This window comes from Pezoporus occidentalis, unplaced genomic scaffold (genome assembly GCF_034315485.1).
Source record: "Pezoporus occidentalis ecotype Australia unplaced genomic scaffold, CSIRO_AGI_Poc_V1 ctg229, whole genome shotgun sequence".
Classification (NCBI taxonomy): Eukaryota; Metazoa; Chordata; class Aves; order Psittaciformes; family Psittacidae; genus Pezoporus; species Pezoporus occidentalis.
This window is the reverse complement of record NW_026914169.1, coordinates 1,182,671-1,193,563: the sequence shown is the minus strand read 5'-3', so window position 1 is coordinate 1,193,563 and position 10,893 is coordinate 1,182,671. Positions and strand designations below refer to the sequence as shown.

At 48.9% G+C, this 10,893-nt stretch overlaps 1 protein-coding gene across 1 annotated transcript; it reads right to left on the bottom strand.

Annotated features, from left to right (window-relative positions):
• Positions 1 to 751: 751 nt before the first annotated feature.
• On the bottom strand, positions 752 to 7,130 carry HERPUD1 (homocysteine inducible ER protein with ubiquitin like domain 1). The gene is made up of 8 exons (XM_062621286.1): positions 6,990 to 7,130; positions 5,992 to 6,069; positions 5,800 to 5,874; positions 4,617 to 4,738; positions 4,151 to 4,273; positions 3,176 to 3,523; positions 2,347 to 2,452; positions 752 to 1,723 (listed from the first exon to the last, which is right to left on the bottom strand). The coding sequence occupies exons 1-8, from the start codon at positions 7,119 to 7,121 to the stop codon at positions 1,556 to 1,558; spliced, it is 1,152 nt and encodes a 383-aa protein (XP_062477270.1). The 5' UTR covers positions 7,122 to 7,130; the 3' UTR covers positions 752 to 1,555.
• Between the last annotated feature and the right edge of the window lie 3,763 nt (positions 7,131 to 10,893).

Here is a 10,893-nt window from a genome sequence, read left to right as displayed (position 1 = left end):
AATCCCACTGTCCATATCACCAATAAAGATGTTGAACAAGATCTGTCCCAACAACGATCCCTGAGGGACACCACTTGTTACTGGTCTCCAGCTTGGCACGGAGCTGTTGACCACAACTCTGTGTGTGGCCATGCAGCCAGTTCTTTATCCACCGAGTGGTCCGCCTATCAAACTGATGTCTCTCCAATTTAGAGACAAGGATGTCGTGTGGCACCACATCACACGCTTTGCACAAGTCCAGGTAGATGACGTCAACTGCTCTACCCCTGTCCATCAGTTCCGTAGCCCCATCATAGAAAGCCACCAAATTGGTCAGGCAGGATTTCCCCTTAGTGAAGCCATGCTGGCTGTCACCAAGCACCTTGTTGATTTTCATGTGCCTTAGCATGCCTTCCAGGAGAATCTGCTCCAAGATTTTGCCAGGCACAGAGGTGAGACTGACTGGTCTGTAATTCCCTGCGTCATCCATTTTCCCCTTCTTGACAATGGGGGTGATATTTACCTTTTTCCAGTGGTCGGGAACTTCACCTGACTGCCATGTTTTTTCAAATATGATAGACAGTGGCTTAGCAGCTTCATTTGCCAGCTCCTTCAGGACCCACGGATGGATTTCATCAGGTCTCATGGACTTGTGTACATTCAGGTTTTTAAGATGGTCTCGAACCAGATCCTCTCCTACGGTGGGCCTAGGGTCTTCATTCTCACTGTGCTTTGCACAGGTGGTCTTCTGACTGCTGTATAAGTGTGGATATGAATGCCTGCAAAGTTTTATTGGAATCAATGCCCTTGACAGTATCAGAAACTAAAGGGAACAAAATGAAGTAACACAAGGGGGTTGCTATGCAGTAAGAATGCATCAAAACTGAATACAGGCATTAGACTGCTTTAACTTTGCATCCAAAAGCACTGAAGTTTACATCTTGCATAAATTCCTGTTAGAGCTGGACATACTCTTCTCTCATGATCTGCCAGGGGAAAATTAAGCCTCAAGTTTAAGCTGTCTGAATTTAGCAACATGAAGTTTAGCCTACAACTCCAATAAGGTAATTGCTTTAAGAAGTCACTGTAAGAGTCCTCCACTTCCAACCAGCAAGGGAATTGCATCATGCATCATACATCCTTCATAGGAAAATATTTACAAAAATTTTAAACTATTGAAGCAATTTAACAATAGACCTAAAATCTGCAATCTGCTAATGCTTATCTAGCAATTTTTTTTTTTTGAGATCCTACACTCAGTGTAATTTAAATAGCATTTGAGACATTCCAACAGGAATCACATTGCACAGAAGCAGCAATTTGCTTCTCTCACATTCTTGCACACCTGCTTAGAGCCTGTGCATTTAGTGCACAAGTTCACAATGCCAAGCCTCAACACAGGCAACTAATAAATGCTTCAGGACAAAATTCTTTTGACTAAGGGCAAGCATCTCAGTCTCTAGGCTGCAATGACTTAAGTCTTCTTGCAGTTTTATTTGCTTGGTCAGTGAAAGCCAGAATTGTCATCTACTTTCCCTCCTGTTTTGCAGTGTCAGACAAGCAGACTGGTGACAGGTCAGTTGTGGGTCACTCCGAGCCCTTCTGGAAGGAGGGATGCAAAGAAAGTCTTGAAGAAAACCCACACTGTGCCCATCAGTGAAGGGTTTGTCTGCTGCAGCTCTTGTAAGCCTTGTCCATCATCAGGAGATGTCTCAGATTCATCTGCTCCACCTGCATTCTCCCCCTGCCAAAACAAAGGGTATTTGGTGAATAAGGTCATTTCAGAAATGCATTAGAAGTATCAGGTATCAAACAGCATTTTGTTACCCAAGTATCACTGTCATAATATAAAAATCTTGCAAGTATCCCAGACAGCCACCACCAAGTCAAAAACCCAAGCTGCACACTGGTGTTACTGGTGAACTCTCACAGCATGTCCGGGAACACTGCTTAGGACAGACACAAAGCACCAGGCTCAGGTGAACTGTGGATGAATTCACAACTTTCCTGGACATCAGACAGAAGCATCAGCTTGAAATGCATGACTGATTGCTTACCAACTCAAATCCTGCCACCAAGGTACCACTCTAAACCCTGCCTTCAGCTACAGAACCTGGGACAAACCACTCTCCATACAACATCCTGAAGGACAGAAGCAACTAAGTGACAACATTCAGCCTGAAATACTTCGTAGAACAGGGGAATTAGCAAAGAAGGACTCAGGCTGGCAGTTCTGCCCCCATGAAAGATAGCTTCTGAATAAAGTTCAAAGAAAAGTTGCTGCTACAACATGTCATTAGTAAACTGAAAGTAGGACTCCACAGGTTTTCATGCTCATGGTTTAAAAACAAAATAAAAAGACAGTACCTGTAAGTTATTGTTCTGGTCCTGGTTTACAGCTGCTTGAGGAGGAGCATTGCCTGGGAAGGGATGAACTGGTCTTCGTCTAAATGGAAACCATCCAACACGGTGCCTGGGGAAGGCAACAGATTCATATTACTACTACTTAAACATTACTCCTTCCTGTTACACCAATACAGCTCAGAGCTGCAGACAGCAACGTTAGCATATTAAGGTCTCTTTCTGCCCTAACCCAGCAAGCACTTTCAAAGCTTCCTGTTCACAGCAAGCCATGGGGTAAGAGTGGAAGGCTGACCATCATCTTGCACTCAGAATAAGCAGCACTACATCCAGGTGTGTATCCAGCATGATGCCAGAGGGCCTGCTTGGTCACCATGCTCTGTGCACCCCAGCGTAACTTCCCTGTACTCACCCTAAGAAAAGGGGCACAAGGAATATATGAAATGCAGCACTCTGACCAAAACATAGGCCATGTAGACCTTCTTAAAAGGTCTGCATCTCTACAGCACAGATGTATAACCCACAAAGCAAGTTGTTCACATTATGCTTTAGAATTACCAACAGCAATTAATATTCACTCTCCTAAGACTGCATAGAGGTTGGCAGAACTGATCATTTGAGCTGCTCCAGCTTTAACTCTTAGACCTGCTGGCAGGAATTCAGAGGCTTATATCACTTGTTTCACAGGTGATCAAGGAATTTGAGAGGAGAGATTATCTTTCTCAGGCAAGACATCCCAAAGCACATCAGCTGAGGACCCATTATCTTTATTGTGCTTCTAAGATTTATCCCAACCTTTCTAATACAACAATAAATAGTAACACCATACGCTTACAGGTACATCAGGATACCGCCACCCATAACCAGGAGGAATCTGCTGACACTGGAGTAGAAATAAATCATGTTGACAAATACATAGAACAACGTTGCTGAGTAGAGCCAGTCCAACCAATCTCGATGGCCACCCTCCTCCTCTTCCTCCATGAGGTGACCCCCTTGTGCATTCATTTGCAAGTTATGGTTGGCCACTGCGTTAACCTGGGCAGCAGCATTCTGGTTTCCAGGCTGATTTCGTGCAGGAAATGCATCTGGGAGAGGAGCTGGTGTTGTCACTGGTGCCACTGGAATCTCTTGAGAATGTTGTGCATGGGATGGGTCAGCAGGTGTAGCAGTAGAAGCCAAGCTGAAATCAGAGAACACAAAAGTAGAGAATAATGCTTAGTCAAACAATTTTACACTTAACACAGGCACTGAAAGTTCATGCATCTTTAAACAAGAGTCAGATTACATGCAAGTAGAAAGCATCAAGCTTAGAGGATACAGAACCCCCAGTTTCAGTTCTATCCGTGACAATGGTTACACAGAAGTGACTTCAGGAAGTCAAACCAGGAACCCTCGACTTTATGAACAACTTCAATACTTCGCAAAAAAACTCTTCAGCAATCCACAAATAGTCTGGAAGGCTCCTGCCAGTCTCAGCTTTACCTCTACTACCTATTTTTAGTCAGTGCCCCTCTGTACTACTTTAAGCAGTCAAAAATATGGTGAAGAGCTAAGGTTTATCATCAGGATTACACTTACTCTACAGACACATGCCCTCCCAAAAGAATCAGAGCTGCAGATTGCAAGATTCAAAACCACTGGCCTAAACCAGAAGCCATACACCACATGATAGATAGAGGAACATTCCCACACCATTCAGTGTGACGTTACAATACCAACTACCATCAAAAGAAGAACTGCCAGCAGCTCTCTATTTCCTTGTGTTACAGTTCTACTTCCTACTGGTAGCTTTGGACAGAAAACTTACTATTGCAAGTAGTACTGTCTTGCATAGATCTGCTGAAACCAAGACATCTGAAGCATGTTGTAGGTTGTATACACAGAGAAGCCAGGAGCCACACTTTGGAAGGGACGTTGAGTTGTTTCCAGCCTTGGTTAAAATTTAAACACATTCATTAGCAAATACTGGACAAACTGCACAAGTCATTTATTACAGGCCAATGTAAACAGTTTCTGCCATTTTGCAAACCCTAACGCAAAATCAGGGTTTCCTTCCAGAGCATTAACGACATCTCTTTACCAACATGAATAAAGGGATGATTTCTTTCAATTACCAGAGCAGCGCATTTTTTCTTCAGCTTCTTACATGTCCACTGAAGCTTTTATATATAATTTAATCATCTTTGACCCATATTCTGCGGGCTTAAGCCAATATATGTGGCATAAGAAGCTGATATCCAACACAAAGCCAGTGTTTTGAAAGTCATATTTACCCATTACTGATTTCTGCTGAAGACTGGCCACCAGAAGAACATCTTGGTCTTTCACCATCTGAGGAAGATACAGCTGGTTCTTGACTAGCTTCTGATGGTAACTTTGGCTGATCAGCTTTAACCTAGGGACAGCAATGCAGCGAGTGAGGTTTATTCAGGACAGCACATGAGCACACTCTTACAACTGCTACAGACTTGATGCACTTTGGCCTGCACAGTAGCTCCAGCACTGCCTCACCACTGACACTGCTCTTGGGCTCCATGCCACAAGCACCTAATCAGCATTTTAAAGCTCCTTAAAAAGTGACTGGCACATAAACCTGATTTACTGTTTACCAGATCTACACCTGTGTTTGTTACCTTTCATGCATGCAGTCAGGTCCCATTGGGTTATAAAAACTGGAAGAAACAGAGGGAACTGTACTCAAGACAGTCTGACTTTTAGCTCTGGTAAGCCTGTACTTGCATACATAAACCACCACACACAGAATTCAAGAGCTGTTCTATGGCAAACCATCCATGTAATATCCATATCAAAACTGGCTCACATCTAGCAACCATCAGACAAGGACATGATAAGCTCAGATTGCCTATAAGGGGCAAAACAAACACAACTCTAGACACACCAGCACACCTGCTTGAGAGTAAAAACTGGGTTTGGCCATTTGCACTGGAGAGTGGCGACTATTCAGCTCAAGCACTGAGGTTCAGCTTCGGCTTCTCCACGGGCTGAGTCATTAATGAGAGCCGCTACAGTGTCCTCAGCTAAAAGCCTTCTTCCTCCCCCACACCCTGAGGGGAACCCACTTCCACTTTAATACCCTGCCCTCTACCCACCAGCACAGCCTCTGTCCCAAAGAGCCTCAGATATGGTAAGTCATACTCTGCTTAAAAATTAACTTGCCAGAAAGCACTTGTACTCTGAGCAGTGGGTTGCTACGAGATGAGTTTCAATATTTCTTAACAGATGCCATAAAAGCCTTTACTGATGAACTGTACAGTCAATTTTTCTAACTTTGCTTAATCCAAATACATTCTCACATTCCTTATCAAATTATCACAAAGTAATACTGCCATTACAGAGACTGCAGCACCAGTGAACTTTAGAATAGCTGTTCAGCACTTTCCTTTTTTTAATCAAAAGCCCAAGATTCGGAGTAGTAGATTCACTTAGTTTAAGTACCTCTACACTGGATTCTTGCACATGTGCAGGAGTCCTGAATTTGTATACCAGATGAAGAGCATGCAACGCCCCGTGCTAAAAATGAAAGGGGGGACATGTTCAAAAAACAATCACTTTTCTTGATTTGTTTCAGCACATAAAAGTTTTATATATATATATTTTATATATATATATATATATATATACACACACCTTTGGCAGCAATTCTCCCAGATAATGATGATCCAGCAGTAGTTTACCAGAATAAATCAGGTTTTGGTCCTCTTCAGGCTTTGAAGAGAGAGAAAACAAGAACAGAATGATTTGCTCTGCCAAGCACATGCCAGCATTAACTGACAACTTGCAGCCAGATGGACAGAAGGACACAGCTGGAAGCACCCTATATACTAAGGTACATCGTGCACATGGAAATTCAGCTGATGGAAACAAGTCAACACTGAAGTGCAAGATTTACCAACAATGAAGTTTATGTCAGTAGGAGGCTATAAAGTACTCTTTTAGCAAAGAACTTGGTTACATGCGACCTCCTTTAGAATGCCAAAAACATCTGTGCTGCTTAAAAGAGAGGTCTGAAACACAATCTAATCTGACCAGCACTGGAAGTGGTGGTATCAAGTCAACGCGTTACACCCCACGAGATGAATCCCGGCGGATGAAGATAAAACCCCGTGTCCTTTCCACTGCAGCCCAGCAGTGGGCGAAAGCACAACGATCCTAGCTCCCGGGAAACCTCCTCAGGAAAGCAAGGCAAAAAGCGCGTCCTCCTGCCGAGACAGCGATTGCGGGGCACCGCGAAGTTCGGCTCCTATTGTGCCGGCCCAGAAGGAACTCAAGCTTCTGCATTCTCAGTCTAGAATCCCAGCTGAGCAGTGACCGGGCCGCCTGCCCTTGGAGGAGTCAAGAGCTTGCGAAGGAAGACGCCAAGGCAGCAGGTGCCACCCGCACACTGCTCCCCAGCCCACAGCCCGGGGAAAGCCGTTAACGCATAACAGCGGCCGAATCGGAACCTGAGTTCAGCCCCCAGCATCCCCCGCGCAGGAGGGCTGCTGGGTGCGAGACACTTCGGAGGGTGGGGGGTGGAAACGGTCAGGGCTCGGCCGGGTGAGGGGAAGGCCCCGGAAGCGCACCCCGGGGACGCGGCTCTGCTCCCCACAGCTCCCGTGCGACGGGAAGCGGCGTCGCGAACTCACCGGTGCACCGGGAACGAGGCGGCGCAGCTCGGCCTTGAGGCGCCGCACAGTCCAGGCGGGCTTGGCGCTCAGACGCAGGTCCGGGTGCCGCTGCGTGGGGCTGCGGACGAGCAGCAGCAAAGACTCCCGCATGGCGGTCGGGCAGCCTTGAACCCGCACTAGTCACCGGCAGAGCCTTTTATAGACCGGCTGCGCGCCCCGCCCTGCCGCAGGGCTGCGGTGGCTGCAGCTGATTGGCAGCGGCGAGAGAGGTAGAGGGACTACGACGTGGACCAATGGGACGGAGGGCTGCGGGAGAGGGCGGTGGCGGGAGAGGTAGGAGCTGATTGGGGGCCTACCGGTGATGGGCGGGGACTCCAAGGTCTACGCGGCGTCACCACGACAACCGCGATCCCCGCCCAGGGCCTCGCTGGGCCAGGGGGAGCCGAGGCTGACCCGGCCCGCAACAGAGGGCCCGGCCTCGGCTCCGAGGGGGGCCGGAACCGCCTCCGGGTGCGTCTAATCCTTCAGACACCCACCCCGCAGGCCTGCCAAAACCTGCGTCCATCGCTGGCAGCCCAGGAACGTTACCCCAAGTCCCTACAGCCCGTGAGGCTCCGCGCCGGGCTCCTTCGCTCAGGGAAGAGCTCCAAAGTGCCGGGTCCTGACTTGGGTCCCCACAGCCCCATACAAAGCTCCAGGCTTGGGGAAGAGCAGCTGGAAAGCTGATCGGTGGAAAAGAACCTGGGGATGCTGAGAGAGCTGAACATGAGCCAGCTTGTGCCCAGGCAGACAAGAAGGCCAACAGCATCCTGGCCCCTGTCAGCGCCAGTGTGACCAGCAGGGTCAGGGCAGTGATGATCCCCCTGTACTGGGCACTGGTGAGGCCGCACCTTGAATCCTGAGCTTAGTTCTGGGCCCCTCCCTACAAGAGAGACTTTGAGGTGCTGGAGCAGATCCAGAGAAGGGCAACAGAGCTGGTGAAGGTCCTGAATTACAGGTGTGATGGGGAATGGCTGAGGGACCTGGGGGGTTTAGTCTGGAGAAGTCTCAGGGGGGATCTTATCACTCTCTACAACTGCCTGACAGGCGGTGGCTGGTCTCTTCTCCCAAGGAGCAAGGGGTAGGACAAGAGGAAATGGCCTCAAACTGCACCAGGGGTGGTTTAGACTGGAGATTAGGAACAATTTTTTCCCCAAGGGGTGTTCAGGCATTGGAACAAGCTGCTCAGGGCAGTGGTGGAGCCACTGTCCCTGGAAGTGTTCACAAAAGATGTAGACAGGGCCGTTCATGACATGGTTCAGTGGTGGCCTTGACAGTGCTGGGAACAGTTGGACTTGATGATCTTGAATGTGTTTTCCAACCTGGGTGATTCTGTGATTCCACCACACATCAACTTTGACAGCAGCACCAGTTTTAGGGATCCCTGGCCCTGCTCTTCCCTCTCCCCTTCTCCTGCAGCTCCCTGTGGGGTGCTGTGCAAGCCAGATCCACAGCCTGGCCCTGGTGAAACATCACTTTTCTGATGGTTGTTTTACCAGATCTGTGTAGTTAGCTCAACAGGTTTGTTGCTGACTTTGTGGGACAGAACACACCATGCTTCTGAGTGGTGCAAAAGGAGCGTGCAGGGGGGTTAGAGAAAGGTGGCAATTCAAGAACTTATCACTATTAAAAAAAAAAGACACCAAATGAAACATAAAAATGTACAACAGCAGCTTCTGAGCCCTCCTCCTTCCTTTGAGATGTGATCCAGCACCGGGAAAAACAGCGGTAATGATACTGATGCACCAGGAGGGGGTTTTAGCGTACTTTAAGACAGTATCATAGGAATGTGAGATATCAGTTTTATCTGCCAGCGCCATGTATTTACTCTGCGTGTTGATCAGCTGCTCAGTATTCCTTGGCAGCCAGACCTGTTGCCCAGGGGCATGGATGAGTTTACAGCCAGGACCAGATTTTGCAACCAGAAAAGACACTGCACCATGGGGATGCATCACCTCACTGCTTCCTGGGGAAGAGCTGCAAAGACATGAGCTGAGACAACATCTGCTCCACAAACCCTCCACAGCTGCCAGGGTACATCCTTGCTGGGCTGGAGATCCTGTGCAGCATCCCTCCCCAGAGCAAGCACTGCAGCTGGCCTCAATCCCCATTCAGCTCTGTGGCCCCACCACACCAAGGAGACACTGTGTCAAAGACCCTGATCCGTGTCCTGCAGCTCCTGATGGCAGTGGAAGAGGGAAAGAACAATGCAGTGTCCAAGCCTGCCTGTGCAAATACACCCCCTAAGGTCAAGGTGACTTTGCTGCTGGCTCAGGTGCAGCCTTTACTTGGAGTGCCCAGAGGGAGGCAGCTGCAATGCAAAGCTGTGCAGAGGCTAGTGTCAATCAAGATGCTCCAGCTCCAAGTGTGTGTTTTGCTGGGACTCTTTGTGCCTGTGGACCGGTGTGCAGCTGTAGTTGCAGCACTGATCCTGCCTCCAACTCCAGCTCCTCTACTTCTCCCTGCCATGGTCAAGAGGGACAGAGCTCACCCAGGCTGCCCACTGCATTGCTCAGAAAAACACTGGGAAAAGCACTTGCTGATGGGAACATGCTAGACAGCACCAGCATTGACCCAGCTTTGAGCAGGTGGTGGAGAAGAGACCTCCTGAAGTGCCCACCAACCTGAGCGCCAGACCTTAGCACATCCCCTCCAAGCTGGGATACTGAGCCCTGCCAAGAGCCCACAGCAGCCTAGAGCTGGTGGACCTGGAATTGTTGGACATGTCTGGACGTTTGGTAGCACATACTCCCATCCCAGAGGCTGATTCACAGCTCCAGGTACTAAGACAAAACAAATAACTGCCCCAATAACATCTGCTTAGTTTAGGTCTCAATTCAGGTTCACGGTGCAAAATGGAATGTGTGACCAGCAAGTCACCCCAGTGGCCTGCCGGACAATTAACTCCCACTTACCAAAACTGGAGATGAAGGGCTGCAAGCTCCTTTTGTCACTGGTGCCTGTGCAAATATTAACTCTGGTCTAAATCAGTGTTATCTCTGACCTCAAAATGAAAAGAAAGCAAAACCCCAGCAGGTGGGAAGGATTGCTGATGAGTTCACAGCGCTGTGTGTGCCAGGCTTGCTGTCACTGCAGGAGGCCAGTGGGGGATATGGGGGTATGTGAGAGGGTGTCCCGTGGCCTCACAGCCTGCTGGGCTCCCTCTCTCCCCTGTAGTATAGGGGAAGAGCTTGTGGGACCCACAGCCTGGCCCCGTGGGACCAGAGCACTGGTGGTGCCACGGCTGATGCAGTTTTGTGCTGGACAAAGGTTGCTCCACAGGCCGAGATGGGGCAAGGATCGGAGAACTGTGTGATCCAGAGAAGCCAGGCTGGTTTTCAGGGTTTGGATCAGTGTGTTTGTTCAGCAGGAAGCACTGCCCTTTGTAGCTTCATGATAGGTTTCATGGTGCTGCTGTCACGCCCCAGCAGCCGCCATGGTAGCTGCCTCAGAGCCTGTGAGCAGGACTTCAGCCTTGGTTGGTGACCCTGGTGCTGGCGGCACACTCCAGCATTGCGCAGCCAGAGGTGCACCATGGGGGGGTTGCCTGTGTATCCCAGAGCACTGCTGTGCCTCCACAGATCCGGTCCCACCAGAGACACATCCTTAGGGCATCACCCATGGGTGCACAGGCAATACTAGGAGATGAGCATGTCCCAGCCCTGCAATGGTACAGTGAGATGAGCACTTTGCTGTACACCCAGTAAATTCCTTGCACACAGATGCCATAAAATCAGTCAGGTTGGAAAAGACCTTCAAGATCATCAAGTCCAACCATTACCCCAGCACTGCAAGGCCACCATTGGACCATGTCACAAAGGGCCTATCTGCACAGTTTGTGAACTCTTCCGGGGATGGTGACTCTACCACTGCTCTCGACAGC

What these genes read in the sequence shown, in the direction of transcription:
- HERPUD1 (XM_062621286.1), bottom strand. Translation starts at nt 7,121, where the DNA reads ATGCGGGAGTCTTTGCTGCTGCTCGTCCGCAGCCCCACGCAGCGGCAC. An exon ending in TGGGAGAATTGCTGCCAAAG is followed by an intron (nt 5,875 to 5,991) that starts GTGTGTGTATAT and finishes TTTCATTTTTAG; the next exon opens with CACGGGGCGTTGCATGCTCT. An exon ending in AGACAGTACTACTTGCAATA is followed by an intron (nt 3,524 to 4,150) that starts GTAAGTTTTCTG and finishes CTCTGATTTCAG; the next exon opens with CTTGGCTTCTACTGCTACAC.